The sequence below is a fragment of the Dipodomys spectabilis genome, unplaced genomic scaffold, assembly GCF_019054845.1.
Source record: "Dipodomys spectabilis isolate Male_0828 unplaced genomic scaffold, ASM1905484v1 ptg000076l, whole genome shotgun sequence".
NCBI lineage: Eukaryota > Metazoa > Chordata > Mammalia > Rodentia > Heteromyidae > Dipodomys > Dipodomys spectabilis.
In genome coordinates this window covers 255,870-273,274 of record NW_024870753.1, presented here as the reverse complement: position 1 = coordinate 273,274, position 17,405 = coordinate 255,870, and the positions used below count along the sequence as shown (strand labels likewise).

Here is a 17,405-nt window from a genome sequence, read left to right as displayed (position 1 = left end):
TCCATTTAAGCATTTAAGCGGACTCCAAGAAACAAAATTCATCAATGAACGTAATAGACAAGTAAAGCTACACTTTAGCCCTGCAATTTACCTGATATTTACAACTCGTTCCTGATAATCATCTAAAGTATAAAGAACACTGTGTACAACCTCTGCTTAGCTTTTCTAAACCAGGTCAAGAGCACTGTGGGGAAAAACAAACAAACAATAAAACCAAAAAACCCTAGTAAATCTGACCGAGCAAAAATGCCAGTGTTATAAAGGCTGGAGAGTACCCAGAACCTGGGCCTGACCAGAGCCTGGGCCTGACATGTACTGCAGTCTGCCAATAGGGTGCACAAAGTCTGTTTCCTTTATTTACAGACTCGCCCAGCCGGAGAATCTTTATTTCCTTCAAACAGATTCAATCCAGAAGCTAATAAAAAGAAGAGAAAGTAATTACAAACTGGTTACCCAAGAGTAGCTTTCAGGAGCTCAGTCTCTGCCTACATCCAAGCTTCAAGCACCCAACCGGTTCAGGGAGGCTTGAAACACCTAGTTCAAGGCAAGACCCAGATGCTGCCTTGTGCCGTCCTAAGGCCCAGCTCCCCACACCAAACCCGGGCCAAACTCAGTAAATCCTTGGTCAAAGAGGGGAAGGTGCTAAGGGGCAAGAGGGTGAGCAGAGGGAATCCCAGTCCCGTGCAAAAGGGTGTTGAGTAAAGAAACAAAACCAGGTGATGCCAGAGAGACCACAGAGCTTGTGCCTGGCTGTGAGAGGAGTTGTGGCGGGAGGGGGGGGGGGGGACAGGGAAGGAGGGAGAGGGAGGGAGGGACAGGGAGAGGGAGGCCTGGCCACCGCAACTTGTAAACCCGGTGCGTGTCCAGGCACGCAGGACGTCTCCTCCCATGGCGACAGAGTCCTTCCTGAGCAATCACCACGTGTCTGGGTGCTGGAGGGGTGGGGATATTGCGACGCAGAGGATCAAGGTTCCAGCCCAGCCTGGGCAGGAAAGTCTGTGCAACTCCATCTGCCTGTGGAACGCACAGCCGGCCCCTTCCGTCTCCCCGAATCCGGGCTCCCCACTCCAGTCCTGGGTGGGGCGTCAGTCCTGCCCCGCCCAGGGCGCTGTGCACGGGGAGGGCCGGGGGTGGGGGGAACGCCAGGCCGAGGCCCGCCCCGGTGGGCCGGGATCCAGCCTGACCAGCCCCGGCCCGGCCCTTTCCCGCCGCCTCAGCCCGACCATGCGCCTCTGCCCGCGGGCCCTGCTGCTGCCGCCGCTGTGGCTGCAGCTCGCCCTGCTGGTGGCCGCGGGCGCCCCGGGGGCCCCGGTCAGCGCGCCCCGGAGTCTGGTGTGGGGGCCGGGGCTGCAGGCGGCCGTCGTGCTGCCCGTGCGCTACTTCTACCTGCAGGCGGTCGACGCCGAGGGCCGCAACCTCACGCGATCGCCCCCAGGTAGCGCGCGGCCCCGCGGCGCCGCACCCCGCGCGCCCCGCCGCCCGCCGGCGCGGCCTCCTCCCCGCCCCGGTCGCGCTTTCCCGGGTCGGCGGAGCCGCTCTTCCCGCCTTCGCCACGCCCCGGAGGGAGGGAGTTGGAAGAACTGAATGGCAGGCCCGGGCCTTGCGCACGGGATTGCGGGGAGGGGAATGCAGGGCGGGGCCCGTGCGGGCCGGGGCGCCTCGGTGGGTGACTGCGTGCGGGTCTGGGCGGCGCGCAGGGGGACCCGCACCGACTCACCGGGCCGGGAATCGCGTGGCGTTGCACTACCCGGGCCCGGCGGCCCCGCACGGGCCAGGCCAGGCAGTTTTGCGGGGCACGCTTTCTTTTCTTCCTGAGATTATAACAGATCACGGGAGATCTGGCTTTTCTCCCCCCTGTGAAGGGTGGAGGACCTCCTCCCGGGTTCAAACAATAGTATTATTAGAGGTGTGTGTGTGTGTGTGTGTGTGTGTGTGTGTGTGTGTGTGTGTGTGTGTGTGTGTGTGTGTGTGTGTGTGTGTGTGTGTGTGTGTGTGTGTGTGTGTGTGTGTGTGTGTGTGTGTGTGTGTCGGTACCGGGGCTTGAACTCAGAGCTTGGGCGCTGTCCCTGAGCTTTCTTTGTGTCTGTGTGTCCCTGTCAGTACTGGGACTTGAACTCACGGCCTGGGCACTGGCTGTACCTTGAGCTTTGTTTGGCTCCAGGCTACCACTCTATCCACTAGAACCACAGCTCCACTTCCGGGTTTTGTTGTTGTTGTTGTTTTGGTGGTGAATTAGAAATAAGAGTGTCATGGACTTTCCTGCCCTGGCTGGCTTCAAACCTCCCCTCCTCCGAGCTCAGCTTCCTGAGTAGCTAGGATTACAGGTGTGGCTACCTGAACCAGTCTACCCTCTTAAGGAAGCATTGTGGCAGCTCCCTTTGACTGGTCTGGCTGGTTCCAAGTTGTTGACAGAGGATTTCCTAATTTACCTGTTTAGGGCTCCCACCCGCTGGCACCAGTTTTCAACAGGAGGTAATCAGGATGCGTGCCTCTTCCCCTGTGGGTTCCGCTGAGTATTTCCACTTGCCTTCAGGAAGTGGGCTCCTGTTTGGGGGAACCCAGGACTCTCTGGGTCGGGATGGAGTTAATTAGGATAATTAGATATCAAGATGGTATATAAAAAACATTTTCAGGGGCTGGGAAGGTGGCTCAGTGGTAGAGCGCTTGCCTTGCATGCATGAAGCCCTGGGTTCGAGTCCTCAGCACCACGTAAGCAAAAAGAAAAAAGCTAGAAGTGGTGCTGTGGCTCAAGTGGTAGAGCGCTAGCCTTGAGCTGAAGAGCTGAGGGAAAGCGCCCAGGCCCAGAGTTCAGGCCCCACGACCAGATCAAAAAAAAAAAAAAAAACATTTTTTATATTTTACAAGGAGAAAGGTGAATTACTATAGGGGTCTTGTCATTCTTAGAGTTTGTAGATTTCCAGCTACCAAATCTTCAATGTTACTCAAAGGAGAAAAAAAAATCAAATAAGCAGAAAGTTACATTCTTCTTTGCTTCTTTAATCCATTTTGTTCATTCAACAAATCTTTATTGTGAATGACTCATGATCCAAATGTTAAATCAGATAATTGACTTAAAGACCTGAGCCAGACCTATAGCTCTGGCCTCAAGGATCTTGCAAGTTGAAATCATTCTTGCTTTCCATCAATACCAAAGGGGAAAACAACTTCATTCTAGAGACCATTGGCCAATAATTGAGACATAATAATCATTAAGTGGTAAAGTTATCTCTGTATTTTTCTTCCAGGTCAAACATTGTTCAGAGTAGTCGTCAAATCTCTTTCTTCTAAGGAGTTAGTCCGGATTCAGGTTCCTAAACCGTTGGATAGGAATGATGGAACATTTTTGGTGAGGTATAGACTATATGATACTGTCAACGAAGGACTCAAGATAGATGTTCTTTATGGAGATGAACATGTGGCTCAATCTCCCTATATTCTGAAAGGTAAGTGGTTATTAATAGAGTAACAAAGTTAGCCCACTGGGTATGTCCCAAGACTTTTTTTTTTTTTTGCCAGTCATGGGGCCTGAACTCTGGGTCTGGGCGCTGTCCCTCAGCTCTTCAGCTCAAGGCTAGCGCTCTACCACTTGAGCCACAGCACCACTTCTGGCTTTTTCTGCGTATGTGTTGCTGAGGAATTGAACCCAGGGTCTCATGCATGCAAGGCAAGCACTGAGCCACCTTCCCGAACCTGTCCCAGGACTTTCTGAATGGATGATAATGACTTCAAATCCATTTCAACAAAGTAAACACTGGAAACCTTTTCTTTTCTTTTCTTTTCCCCGGTCTTGTAGCTTGAGCTCTGGGCCTGGGTGCTGTCCCTGAGCTCCTTTTGCTCAAGGCTAGTGCTCTACTACTTGAACCACAAATCACGATATCACTTGTGGCTTTTTCTGATTTAACTGGAGATAAGAGTCTCACAGACTTTTCTGCCCAGGCTGACTTGGAACTGCGATCCTCAGATCTCAGCCTGCTGAGTAGCTAAGATGACAATGTTGACCTCACTGCTTTCATTTTTAAAAGACATTTTCACTAACTACAGAATTACAAGTAGAAGGATTTATTTTTCCTTCTAGTATGTTAAAGATTCTGGTCCACTGTTTTCCCATTTGTATTGTCTCCAACCATAAACCTATTACCATTATTTGGGTCCCTCTGCACTGCTGGTAGAGCAGTTTATGTTATTATGTTTGCTGTTCTTTTCCTTTTTAAAAAATGTTTCTTCTGTTTTGGTTTCTTTCTGCTGGTTTTCATGTATTCTTCAGACTTACAGTTTCAACAAATTTTGGAAAAAAAAATTTTGGGGGGGTCCAGTCATGGGGCTGGGGAATCGAACCCAGGGCCTCATGCATGCAAGGCAAGCGCTCGATCACTGAGCCACCTTCCCAGCCCCAAATTTTGGAAAATTTTAACCAGCATTTCCTCAAGTAGTTTTTTTTTTTTTTTTTCTGTTTCACTCTTTTTCTATTTCAATTTGTATGGTTTCCATTGTTATGTCTTTAGTTTACTCATCTTTTTGTTGTTGTTGTTGTTGTTGTTGTTAGTCATGAGACTTGAACTCAGGGTCTGGGCACTGTCCCTGTGCTCTTTTTGGTCAAGGCTAATGCTCTACCACTTTGAGCCATAGCTCTATTTCCAGTTTTCTGGTGATTAATTGAAGATAAGAGTGTCACAGCCTTTTCTGCCCCAGGTTGGCTTTGATCCAGGATCCTCAGATCTCAATATCCCATGTAGCTAGGATTACGGGTGTGATAAGCCACCAGTACCTGGCTTAGTTCACTCATCTTTTATTCTGTAGTGCCAACTTATCCTCAATCCCATTGGATGTATTTCTCATCTCTTCATTTTGTCTTCTTGAGCTTGTTTTCAGAAATGCAACTGATATACCTGGAAATAGTTTGATTCTTTCCAGTTATACTTTTATAACTTGTGGGATGGAATTGAAGCCATATTTAATCTAGAGCTAATTATACTTCACTAGGAGAATCTGCCCTTCTGCAGATTCTCACTACACCCCCAAAATTTTGTGATGCAATTACCAACTTCACTGATTTTGTCCAGGGCAGTTTTTCTCTGGATAGTAGTAGAATTGAGCAAGAAGTTATCCTTGTTCCCATCAGGACAGAAGCAATTTCCTGTGGTGGCACTTGTCACAGAGTGTGGCCCTGTGTGTTTGCATTCCCCAGGTCCCGTGTACCATGAGTACTGCAGGTGTCCAGAAGATCCTGAGGCCTGGCAGGAAGTTCTTTCCTGTCCACTTGAGGAGCCACAAATTGCAGAAGATTTCGCTTCATTCCCTAGCATCGATCTCCAGCAGATGTTACGTGAAGTCCCCAAAAGATTTGGGGAAGAGAGGGGTGCTGTTGTTCACTACACAATTCTCAATAACCACATTTACCGGCGATCGCTAGGGAAATACACCGATTTCAAAATGTTCTCTGATGAGATCTTGCTCTCCCTGGCAAGAAAGGTAGGAAAATGATGAACTGATCCCCCAAATAGTGCAGTTTGATTATTTTGTGGTAACACGGAAGGGCGTAGAAGCAAAAGATAAAAATGGATTTCAAGCTGAGAAGTTACCGCCAGAGTGTTCATAAGGCCTCTAACTTGTGAGAGCCTCTCTTTCTTATATAAATTAAATGGCTTGAACCTCCATCCCAGGAAGGTGGGCCATATGGGCACACACAGGGTTTCTGTGAACGTTCAAATGTTTACAGCCTTTGAGTCACTACTCTAATTTCTCTGGCTTGCCTTGCATCGGTGGCTCACGCCTAAAATCCTAGATACTCGAGGCTGAGCTCTGAGGATTCCAATTTGAAGCCAGTTGGGGCAGAAAAATCTATGAGACGCGTATCTCCAATGAAAAGCCAGAAATGGAGGTATGGCTTAAGTGGGAAAGCATCAGCTCCAGCAACAAAGTTGAGGGACAGCCTAGGCACTGAGTTCAAGACCCAGTACCAGCACTCATGCATGTGTGCATACACACACACACACACACACATATGTGCGTGACTTGGACAGCTACATGGACAACTCCTAATGAGGAAGCTCTTGCAGCTTTTTAGGCCAGCGATACTAAGGGTCTCAGCAAAGGCTTCAACCATGAACTGAAAATGGAGTGGCAGATTTTGGAGACAAAGGTAGATGTGTCAAGGCATTGACTGTGTCAATGGTTGCTTAGCCTGCTGGTAGAGAGGATTCTAAAGCCACCCATGTCTACTTCTATAACCAATCGCAGATGCCACCTCTGACTTCTGGCTAAATGAATTCCCTGGTGCAGGATCTTCCCCTGGGATTTGCTGACTGGTTCATTACTGAGAGGCATCCTTGTCCTTTCTCCCTGATCTGAGTGGTCGGCTCCATCACAAACACTCAGGAAAATCAAGGAATTCCTACAGTACTGAGGACAAAGCCTGAGACCCTCCAAGCACTGATGTTTGTACTTTTGCTTACTCAGGTCCTCCTGCCGGATTTGGAATTTTACATTAATCTTGGAGACTGGCCCTTGGAGCATCGGAAGGTCAAGGAAACCCCTGGGCCTCTGGCTATCATTTCCTGGTGTGGTTCTCTGGATTCCAGAGACATTATCCTGCCAACCTATGACATCACCCACTCCACCCTAGAAGCCATGAGGGGTGTTACAAATGATCTCCTTTCCATTCAAGGGCATACAGGTAAGTTTTCTTCTCTAGGAAAACCATGTAGGAGTAGTACATATATACATTTAAATAATTATTCTTATTTTTCAACCATGGATTTGGGAGAGTAATACAGTAGTACACTGCTTGGTCTAGCATCTGCAAGGCCCTGAGTTCAATCCCCAGCCCTATGAAGGGGGAAGAGGAAGAGGCAACCTAAATGCCCAAATGATTTGTTCAGTATTCTTCTCCTTCTGATCTAAAAATTAAAAATATGTAATTGGAGGTGGGAGCTCTTGGCTTACACCTGCAATTCTAGCTATTCAGGAGGCTGAAATCTGAAGATAATGGTTCAAAGCCAGCCTGGGCAGGAAAGTACAAAAAAAAAAATTGGAAGTGGAACCATGGCTCAAGCTGAAAAAGCTCTGGGACAGCTCCCAGGCCCTGCGTTCGTTCAAGCCTAGGACTGGTAAAAGAAAAATGCCTTTTTGGAGCTAGTTATGCCCAAACCAACCTTCAGAGTTTCCTTTAGTCCTTTGTATATGCCTTTTGAAAATGGATGTATTTAGCAAAGCTTTCATTTAATTCCAACAGTAGAGACTTTTATTGTCACTTGAAATGAGAATTTTGAAGACTACAAAATCTTATGCAAATATATGAGAATTGTCTTAATATAGTTCCTTTTCTGCCTTTTTTGATATTTAAAAATCCCCTATTCCACTGGGAGCTTGGAGAGTTATGCTTGTAATCCTAGCTACTCAGGAGGCTGAGATATAAGGATCAGAGTTCAAAGCCAGCTGGGGCAGGAAAATCCATGAGAATCTTATCTCCAATTAACCACCTCAAAACTGGAAGTGGAGCTGTGGCTCAATGTGGTAGAGCACTAACCTTCAGCAAAAAGGCTCAGAGACAGCACCCAGGCCCTAAGTTCAAGCCCCACAACTGACCCTCCCTCCCAAAAAAAATGTTCTATCTCAATTCTTTCTCTGTGTTTGATGGCCTTGAATTGGTGGGTCAATACACCTTTGTAAAATCTTGCACTGAAGGGAAACTCACCTTGCCTTTCAGCTTCTGTCTCTATTATAATTTGGAACTTATTTGGTAGGTAAGATCAGAGACTTCTTGTAAACTAATGTGAAATACAAATTGACCTACTTTTCATTCTTTTTTTTTTTTTTTTTTTTTGGGGTCCGGTCATGGGGCCTGAACTCTGGGCCTAGGCACTGTCCTTCAGCTCTTCAGCTCAAGGCTAGCGCTCTACCACTTGAGTCACAGCGCCACTTCCGGGTTTTTTCTTTTTGCTTATGTGGTGCTGAGGAATTGAACCCAGGGCCTCAGACATGCAAGGCAAGCGCTCTACCACTGAGCCAACTTCCCAGCCCCTACTTTTCATTCTTGAGAAGTGTGCTAAAATAATAAAAGAGATTGACCCTCTCCCTCCAGTTTTGTAATTTTTCTCTCAGAACACTGATAGGTATTAATCAGTGACTTCTCTATGTAGAATAATAGTGACTGATTTAAATTCATTCTTCCAAAATATTTCCCTTCTACAAAAAGAGAAGATAAGCTGGGTGCTGGTGGCTCACGCCTGTAATCCTAGCTACTCAGGAGGCTGAGATCTGAGGATCACGGTTCAAAGCCAGCCCAGGCAGGAAAGTCCGTGAGACTCTTATCTCCAATAAACCACTAGAAAGCCGGAAGTAGCACTGTGGCTCAAGCAGTAGAGCGCTTGCCTTGAGCTGAAGAGCTCAGGGACAGCCCCCAAGCCCAGAGTTCAAGCCCCACCACCGACAAAAAAAAAAAAAAGAGAGAGAGAAGATATAGATATATGCACATTACTTGGTTTGTATGTTTACGTTTAATAGCATATTAGAAAACAGGGGAGAAAGTCCTTTCTATATTTAAAATGCTGAGCATACTAAGGATTAGAAAGTTCCAAATATTGCTGGATGCTGGTGGTTCATGCCTGTAATCCTAGTCTTAGCCACCCAGGAGGCTGAGATCTAGAGGATTATATTTCAAGGCAGCCTGGACAGAAGAAAAGTTTGCTAGACTCCATCTCCAAAATAACCAGAAAGAAAACAAACCGCTCAGGAAGTTTAGCTCAAATAGAAAACATCTGCCTATCCAGTGTAAGCTCTTGAGTTCAAACCCTAGATTTGTGAGTGTTACTTAGTGGGCAATTTTTTCTGGTCACCCTAAGAACAAAAGCCTAGTTCATGTTTGATTGTGAAACACAAAATATGAAAGAAGCCACCACTTTTAGCTTTGAACTTGGCCCAATGTTATTCTGGAGATCTCTCGGTTTTATATGATAAAAAAAAAAAAAAAAATCAACGCCAGTGTGAACACTCATTAATAGACAAATGGGTATAATTGGAGCATTTAAAAAAAATTATTGTTTGACAGTCCTGAGGCTTGAACTCAGGGCCTAGGCACTCTCCCTGAGCTCTTTTGCTCAAGGCTAGTGCTCTAAAACTTGAGCCATAGCTCCACTTCCAGCTTTTTTTGGTTATCAATTGGAGATAAGACTCTCACAGACTTTCTTATCCAGATTGATTTCAAACCACACAGTCTCCTGGGAGCTAGAATTACAGGCATGAGCTGTGGGTCTTGAACTCTGGGCCTGGGTGCTGTCCCTTAGTTCTTCAGCTCAAGGCTAGCATTCTACCACTTGAGCCACAGCGCCACTTCCAGTTTTCTGGTGGTTAATTGGAGATAAGAGTCTCATGGACTTTCTTGCCCAGGCTGGCTTTGAATGGTGATGCTCAGATCTCAGCCTCCTGAGTAGCTGGGATTACAGGCATGAGCCACCAGCGCCTGGCAGGAACATTCTTTTTTTTTTTTTTTTTTGGGTCCGGTCGTGGGGCCTGAACTCTGGGCCTCCCTCAGCTCTTCAGCTCAAGGCTAGTGCTCTACCCCTTGAGCCACAGCGCCACTTCGGCTTTTTTTTTTTAATGTGGTGCTGAGGAATCGAACCCAGGGCCTCAGGCATGCAAGGCAAGCGCTCTACCACTGAGCCACCTTCCCAGCCCCAGGAACATTCTTTAATACAGCAAATAAAAGCTTTGCTTTTGCAAGTATCTCTGACCAATTGAGGCAATCCCATATCTTTGAGAAATAGTTTGTACAGAATGGATTGGTGGTAAAAGATCATTAACATCTTAAATGATAATAGGGAATTAAAGATGATTTGTAGTTACCATATGAAAATGTCACATTGATCATCTTTTATGGCCTCAAACTTCTAGGGCCTTCCTGGATCAACAAAACAGAGAAAGCTTTCTTCCGAGGTAGAGATAGCCGAGAAGAGAGGCTGCAGTTGGTACAGCTGTCCAAAGAAAATCCACAGCTAGTGGATGCAGGAATTACAGGATATTTCTTTTTCCAAGAGAAAGAGAAGGAACTGGGAAAAGCCAAGTTGATGGGATTCTTTGATTTTTTTAAGGTATGCATTTGAGACTTCCTACGTGGCTGTTACATAGTAAACTTGTGTTCACGATCCATTCGTCTTCCAAGTCTACCAGCTAGATGGATTTAGACATAGTTCTTCTATCTTGTAAACTGAGATGTACTTTCACACTTTATCAGACTCAGGGAAGTACAAAACTCTCACTCACTGTTGTTGCTTTGGTGGTGGTTGTTAAGTCTGTCCACCAAACTAAATTTCATATTTAAAATATAGTTTAAAGGGTGAACTTGAGGTTTGGCTTTATTTATTTCTCTTGGGTTTTTTTTTTGTTGTTGTTATAATAAACTTGGAACATAAATGTTTTTTACATCAAGGGATCTCATATGTCTTTGGAAATAAGGAGCTCAGGAAAATAGGAGCTAGAGTTGGATATTAAGTCCTGCCAGTGCTATGAACTGTGAGACCTCCATCTCTCTAGACACTTACGGTGCCTGCCTGTCTCCATGGAGCATCATATGAGGCCCAAAGGAAACCAGGATGTGAGCTACGTGGCACATCTAATGGCTGCATAGGAAACAACTTGGCCTCAGTTACTTAAGAAGTAATAGGTGTGGGTGTGGCCCAGTGGTGGACATTTGCATAGCAGGCATATAAGGCCCTGGGTTTGAGTTCTAGCACAGAAAAAAGTGAAAAAGGTGCCGGGCACTGGTTGGTTACTCACACCTGTAATCCTAGCTACTCTGCTACTGAGGATTGTGGTTCAAAGCCAGCCGGGGTAGGAAACTCTAGGAAACTCTTACCTGCAGTTAACGACCAAAAAGCTTGAAAGAGGAACTGTGGCTCTAAGTGGTAAAGCTCTAGCCTTGAGCTCAAAGCTCTGGGACAATGCCCAGGCCCTGAGTTCCACACCCATGACCACCAAAAAAAAAAAAAAAGTTGGGAAATGGAAAACAGTTCCTCTCTAGTAGTACAATGTGGATAAGAAGCTGAAGTAAAGCAGAGTGTTCATGGTTGTATTTTGCAATCTCTCAGTACAAGTACCAGGTGAACGTGGATGGGACGGTGGCTGCATACAGGTTCCCGTATCTCATGCTAGGAGACAGCCTGGTTCTGAAACAGGACTCGCCTTATTATGAACATTTCTACATGGAACTACAGCCCTGGAAGCATTATGTTCCAGTGAAAAGAAATCTCAGCGACTTACTAGAGAAAATTCAATGGGCCAAGGTACGTCCCCCACTGTTTCCATCCGCGTTTTCACCTCAAGGCACCAGTGTAGATGAGCCGCGTTCTACCACAGGCCATTCAACTTGACACAGTCGATGAAAACTGTGATCTTCTGATGTTTTGGCTCCCTTGAATTATCTAAAGAATCAATATCAGAATCATTTCAACATTGGAAGTACAGTGTTACACTGAATATAGATTTTCTAAATGAATTACAATGTATATATGCACACATGGACACACATATATAACATACAAAATGTAACACACAAGTTGAAAAGAGCAGAATGAAAGGACATGTATAAGGAAATAATCAAGGCTTCTATATGACACATTTTTCCCCCTCACATAGAATAAAAGCACAAGTTTTTCACCAGTGCAGGTGATCCAACATCCCAAGTTCATGATAAAATAGGAGTTTCTTAAAAAAAAAAAAAAAGAAAGAACGGGTAGGACAGTATTGTATCATCTCTCTGTGAGTATAAAATACCTTGTACCTGCTTTATGATATGTAGTAGTGACTTTGCTTTGTCAGAGCTGTTTTTTTTTGGTTGTTGCTGTTGTCTTGTCAGTCATGGGGCTTGAACTCTGGGCCTGGGTACTGTCCCTGAGCTCTCCAGTTCAATGTGAGCACTCTACTACTTGAGCCACAGCACCATCTCTGATTTTCTGGTAGTTAATTGGACGTCTCATGGACGTTCCTGCCTGGGCTGCTTTGAACCGTAGTCCTCAGATCTCAGCCTCCTGAGTTGCTAGGATTACAGGCTTGAGCCACCAGTGCCTGGCTGTCAGAGCTGTTTCTAATGATGTTACTCAAGAATGTTTTCCTTCCAGATGATGATTGAGAAGCTAATTAAAAAAATGGTGCCAGGTACCACAACAGTTACAGAACTTCTCATTTTTCTGGGGTTTTGTTTTTTATCTTATTTTCTTTTTATTAATGGATGAGCTAGATGTCTAATTTTGTTCAGATGCCTGCAGAACCTAGAAAAGCTGTTGCTGGTATTGATGCATAACATACTGCTATTACTGGTCTTTTTATATAAATATATGTATATGTATATATACATATATTTGAATTTTGGGAAACTTTAGCTGTGCTGTCAACTTTGGAAAAAGTATCCCAGTTTACCGTGTTGAGTTGGCATTGGATAGAAATTAGTCTAGAAATGTTAAACTTATTTTTTTCCATTTGAACAAGGTTGTAAAAGCACTGTATTAAATATGTAAGGTCTTATCTACATGGGTTTGATTACAGAAACTAATATTCTCTAAATAATGAAAAAAAAAAAAAAAGCAACAGTATAGCTGGGCACCAGTGGCTAATGTTTGTAATTCTAGCTACTTAGGCAACTGAGATCTGAGGATTATGGTTCAAATCCAGCCTAGGGAGAAAAGTCAGTGAGATTCTTTTTTTTGGGTCAGGTCCTAGGACCTGAACTCTGGGCCTGGGCACTATCCCTCAGCTCTTCAGCTCAAGGCTAACGCTCTACCACTTGAGCCACAGCGCCACTTCCGGCTTTTTTCTTTTTGCTTATGTGGTGCTGAGGAACTGAACCCAGGGCCTCAGGCATGCAAGGCAAGCGCTCTACCACTGAGTACCTTCCCAGCCCAGATTCTTTTTTTTTTTTAATAAGTTTTTTATTGTAAAAATACTGTTCAGAGGGGTTACAATCACATGAGCAAGATAATGAGTACATTTCTTATCAAGCATTGTTGCCTCCTCCTTTGTTTTTCCCCTACCATCCCTTCCCTCCCATGTCCACAACTGTATTCCCTCTCCACCCCTGAGATTCTTATCTCTAATAAACTTCCAAAAACATATCAGCCAAGTTGAGTTGTGATGGCTCAAGTGGTAAAATGCTAGCCTTGAGCTCTGAGTACAAGCCCCACGACTGGCACACACATACAAAAGGTATTAAGAAACTTGAATTTTATTATGAACCTATAAAACTTTATCCTTCCATTAAACGACTTGATTCTCTTTTTAAGTTTCTGAGAAGCAATATTTGGTTATAGGAAGAACTGGGCAGAATTGTTTTTGTGATCCTTTATGATACCCACAATTGCTAGCAAATGGCTTTTTTCTGTTGGCAGTGTGGTAGGCCTATTTTCTGAACATATAATTAGGCACGCTGCCCAGACCTTTAGCACAACCAGTGGGTCGGAAGGAGTCAATTTTCTTGATTACAGCAACAATGCCATCTTTAAGCAGTACCACTTTATAACAAAAGTTCTTGCCTCTGATAGCACATTTAAATGAAACTTTTATTCCACCTATAATCCTAGCTACTTGGAAGTCGGAGATCTAAGGATTGCCAGCCTGGGCAGATAAATCTGAGACTCTTATCTCCAATTAGTCAGCAAAGAGACAGAAGTATAGGTGTAGTTCAAGTGGTAGAATGCCAGCCTTGAGTTAAAAGAGTCAAGGGAGAGCACAAGGCTTTGCATTGGCACAAAAAATAAATGAAGAAAGTGAAGAAGAGATAGAGGAGGGAGGGAGGGAAACTAGAAGGAAAGAAGCTTTTAAAAGATTTTTTTTTCTGGGCTGGGAAGGTGGCTCAGTGGTAGAGCGCTTGCCTTGCATGCCTGAGGCCCTGAGTCGATTCCTCAGCACCACATAGGCCAAAAGAAAAAATCCGGAAGTGGCGCTGTGGCTCAAGTGGTAGAGCGCTAGCCTTGAGCTGAAGAGCTGAGGGACAGCACCCAGGCCCAGAGTTCAGGTCCCACGACCAGAAACAAAAAAAAAAAAAAAAGATTTTTTTTTTCTTTCTTTTTTGTGCCAGTCCTTGGCTTGAACTCAGGGCCTAAGTGTTGTCTCTGAGCTTTTTGTTCAAGGCTAATACTCTACCGCTTGAGCCACAGTTCCACTTCTAGCTTTTTGGTGGTTAATTGAAGGTAAGAATCTCATGGACTTTACTGCCTGGGCTCGCTTTGAACCATGATCCTTAGCTATCAGCCTCCTGAATATGAGGCTGAGAGTGCCCAGCCACTATGAGCCACCAGTGCCCAGCTTCAAGGATGTTTTAACATGAAAATTGATTCATTTGAGTCTTAAGCAAAGAACACTAGGCTGGGACACCTGAGAGTCCCCATGCTTTCTTCCAGTGCTAGAAATCAGGAAATAGGATGGAGGCAGCATTGTTGCACTGGGGGACATCTCAGAGATGACTGGGAAAGTCCACTCTACAAAGCATTCGCAAGTTGTATTTCCATTATGATCTCTCCTTCACATTTAACCCCACATCTCTCCTTCCTCCCCCTTGGATCACTTTCTTTCTCAGCTGCATGAGTAATTGTTATGCCTTTTTTTTTGAAAACCTCTCAGGACAATGATGAAGAAGCAGAGAAGATTGCAAGAGCAGGGCAGGCAGCTACCCGGGAACTGCTGCAGCCACACCGGCTTTACTGCTACTACTACAGAGTGCTGCAGGTCAGTCCAGGGTGCCCATCCTGTGGGGTCAGCAGGCCTAGGACCATGTGCCTGGCCTTGCCAACCTCTTCTTTGCTTCCTGAAGGGATCAGAGAGTCAGCCTGTGGAACTCTGGCTTACTCAGGCCTCTTGTCTGCTCATGTGTGTTCTAGCTCTCTTCCTTCCTTCGTGCTTTCCTTCCTTCCTTCCTTCCTTCCTTCTTTCCTTCCTTCTTCCTTCCTTCCTTCCTTCTTTCTTCCTTCCTGCCTTCCTTCCTTCTTTCCTTCCTCTTCCTTCCTTCCTTTTCTCTCCTTCCGTCCTTTTCTCCCTCCCTTCCTTCCTTCTTTTCTTTCTTTCTTTTTCTAAGACCAGGACTTGAACTTAGTACCTGATGTTTTTGCTCATTGGCTGGCACTCTACCAACTGAGCCACACCTCCAACCCTGGCTGTGTTCTATCACTTGAGCCTTGATTCCAACCCTGTTAGCTTCAGCTTCTTTCCTCGGGGGTAGAAATGGAAGTGAATGTCCTCTTATGCCTTACCTTCTAGATGGGTTCTGTCCTCTTGCCTGGCCTGGCTTTAATTGTCAATAGTAGAAGTGTCTTCCCAGGAAATAATCATTAGGATCAGCTACTTACAGCACCGTTCTGTTAGGTTTGCTTGGATCTCTAGGAATACACAGCTAAATGTTTACAGAACCACTGAAGTGAAATAACAAATGCATAGGAAAAGCCCAGTCAGTGGCCAGAAGAGAACATTTCATAGGCCTGTTGCCATTAAAAAAAATGGGTATGGAGGCTAGACATGGTAGATTATGCCTATAATCCCAAGTACATGAGAAGTAGATCAGGAGGATCAGAGTTTAAGACCAGCCCAGACAAAAATGTTAATAAACCCCCAACTCAGCTAACAAGCTAGGCATAGTGGTACATGTTTATCATCCCAGATTCATGGAAATAATAGGTATAGGTATAGTCTCTATTTGAGACTGGCTGTAGCCAAAAAGAAAAAAAAAATGAGAGACCCTGTCTGAAAAACAACTCAAGCAAAACCGGATTGAGGGTGGTAGGTGCTTGCCTAGCAAGCACAAGATCTTGAATTCAAAACCCAAGGCTACCAAAATAATAAATCCAGACCTAAAGGGAAGGAGATGTGTGACTACTTACTTCATCTTAATTGCTTTTCCTCTTGGTTTGCTGATTTAAATATTCAGTATGTTAAGTGTTCATGTAACAAATTGAGGAGACATTTTATGTGGGGACATTTGGCTTCATGTCTCTTTTTGAACAGGTTCTTTTTGCTCATAAAATTGTGGGTTCGAGGGTCTAGGAATATGGCTTAGCGGTAGAGTGTTTGCCTAGCATGCAAGAAGCCCTGGGTTTGATTCGTCAGTACCACATACACAGAAAAAGCCAGAAGTGGCATTGTGGCTCAAGTGGTACAGTGCTAGCCTTGAGCAAAAGAAGCTCAGGGACAGAGCCCAGGCCCTGAGGTCAAGCCTCAGGACTGACCAAAAAAAAGAAAAAGAAAAAAAGAAGAAAGAAAAAAAAATTGTAGGACCAGAATAAACTAGAGCTTTGGTTTTATAGTGAAGCATAATGATTGGAGGTGGGGAGTACCAATCACTCAGTGGCTCTCAAACACACATTTCAGAAATATGCGGAGCGCCAGTTCAGCCAACCTGAGATCCGTGATGGAATGGAACTTGTTCCTCAGCCGGATGACAACACATCCATCTGCCAGTGTCTCAGGAAAAGGTCCACAAGGGAAGAACTTTAACGCACCCCAGATTCACACTCCAGCTACACCTGTAAGGAACAACTTAATATAGATGCTAAACTGTGGGAAGAAAAACAAAAAGTGTGGAAGAATCTGGGTATAATAGCACACACTTGTAATCCCAGCACTGGGAAGGCTGAGACAGGAGGATCATGAGTTGGAGTCCAGCCTGGGCTACAAAGAATAAACCCTATATCAAGAAAACAACCAGGAGAGAGAAGAGAGAGTTCTCTTAGTAACTTTGGATATCATGAATGGATATAGCAGTATTTGAGCAAGTATTATTCAGTATACTTGGGTATTAATTTCTTTTGAGGAAAAACTGTTCTTAGCTGGCATCATGGTTTCTCTAAAGAAGAGTACCCGAGGCTTGTAGAAGATAGGGAGGCATGCCAAAATGGAAACCATCTTCTATAAGTCTGTTGACATCACTTTATGGGTCAATTTTTATCTCCTGTTCACTTTCTCATACTTGCTTCCAATTAGGAAGGGAAAGTATCTGATCAGGTCTTCTTTGTCTCCTCCTCACAGCACAATTTCCAATACTGGCAACCTCCGCTTAGAAGGCCTGATGAGAAGAATTAAAAAAACAAGAGTTAAACTGAACACTGGTGGCTCATGCCTATAACCCCAGCTACACAGGAGGCTCAGATCTGAGGATGATGGCTCGAAGCAATCCTGGGTAGAAAAATCTGAGAGACTCTTATCTCCATTTAACCAGTACAGAGCTGGAAATGGAGCTGTGTTTCAAGTGTTAGACTATCAACCTTGAGCAAAAAAAAAGCTAAGGGACAGTGAGGCCCTGAGTTAAAACCCCAGTACTAGCACATATGCTGTATTATTTTAAAACCCTATTCATATCTTTTTGGTTAATTTTTTTCCAAAGCCTGAAACAAAATTAAGAAAGAATTGTGCCTCAAGTTGGTGATTTCTAGTCT

The 17,405-nt window shown here is 44.8% G+C and overlaps 1 protein-coding gene across 2 annotated transcripts; it reads left to right on the top strand.

Moving 5' to 3' along the window:
• Positions 1-1,224: 1,224 nt before the first annotated feature.
• Poglut3 (protein O-glucosyltransferase 3) lies at positions 1,225-17,113 on the top strand. Of its 2 annotated transcripts, XM_042682858.1 has the most exons (9): positions 1,225-1,435; positions 3,246-3,443; positions 5,186-5,469; positions 6,457-6,673; positions 9,889-10,085; positions 11,082-11,276; positions 14,605-14,709; positions 16,342-16,498; positions 16,999-17,113. In XM_042682858.1, exons 1-8 carry the CDS (start codon positions 1,225-1,227, stop codon positions 16,465-16,467), a joined length of 1,533 nt encoding a protein of 510 aa, XP_042538792.1. In that variant the 3' UTR covers positions 16,468-16,498; positions 16,999-17,113. The 2 variants fall into 2 exon arrangements, with proteins under 2 accessions (XP_042538792.1, XP_042538791.1); XM_042682857.1 differs by having other exon boundaries at positions 16,342-17,113.
• Positions 17,114-17,405: the final 292 nt, after the last annotated feature.

Bases quoted from the DNA above. Each gene is read 5' to 3' on its own strand.
- Poglut3 (XM_042682858.1), top strand. From the start codon at position 1,225: ATGCGCCTCTGCCCGCGGGCCCTGCTGCTGCCGCCGCTGTGGCTGCAG. The intron at 11,277-14,604 runs GTACGTCCCCCA...AAAACCTCTCAG, and splicing joins AGAAAATTCAATGGGCCAAG to GACAATGATGAAGAAGCAGA. The intron at 14,710-16,341 runs GTCAGTCCAGGG...CACACATTTCAG, and splicing joins ACTACTACAGAGTGCTGCAG to AAATATGCGGAGCGCCAGTT.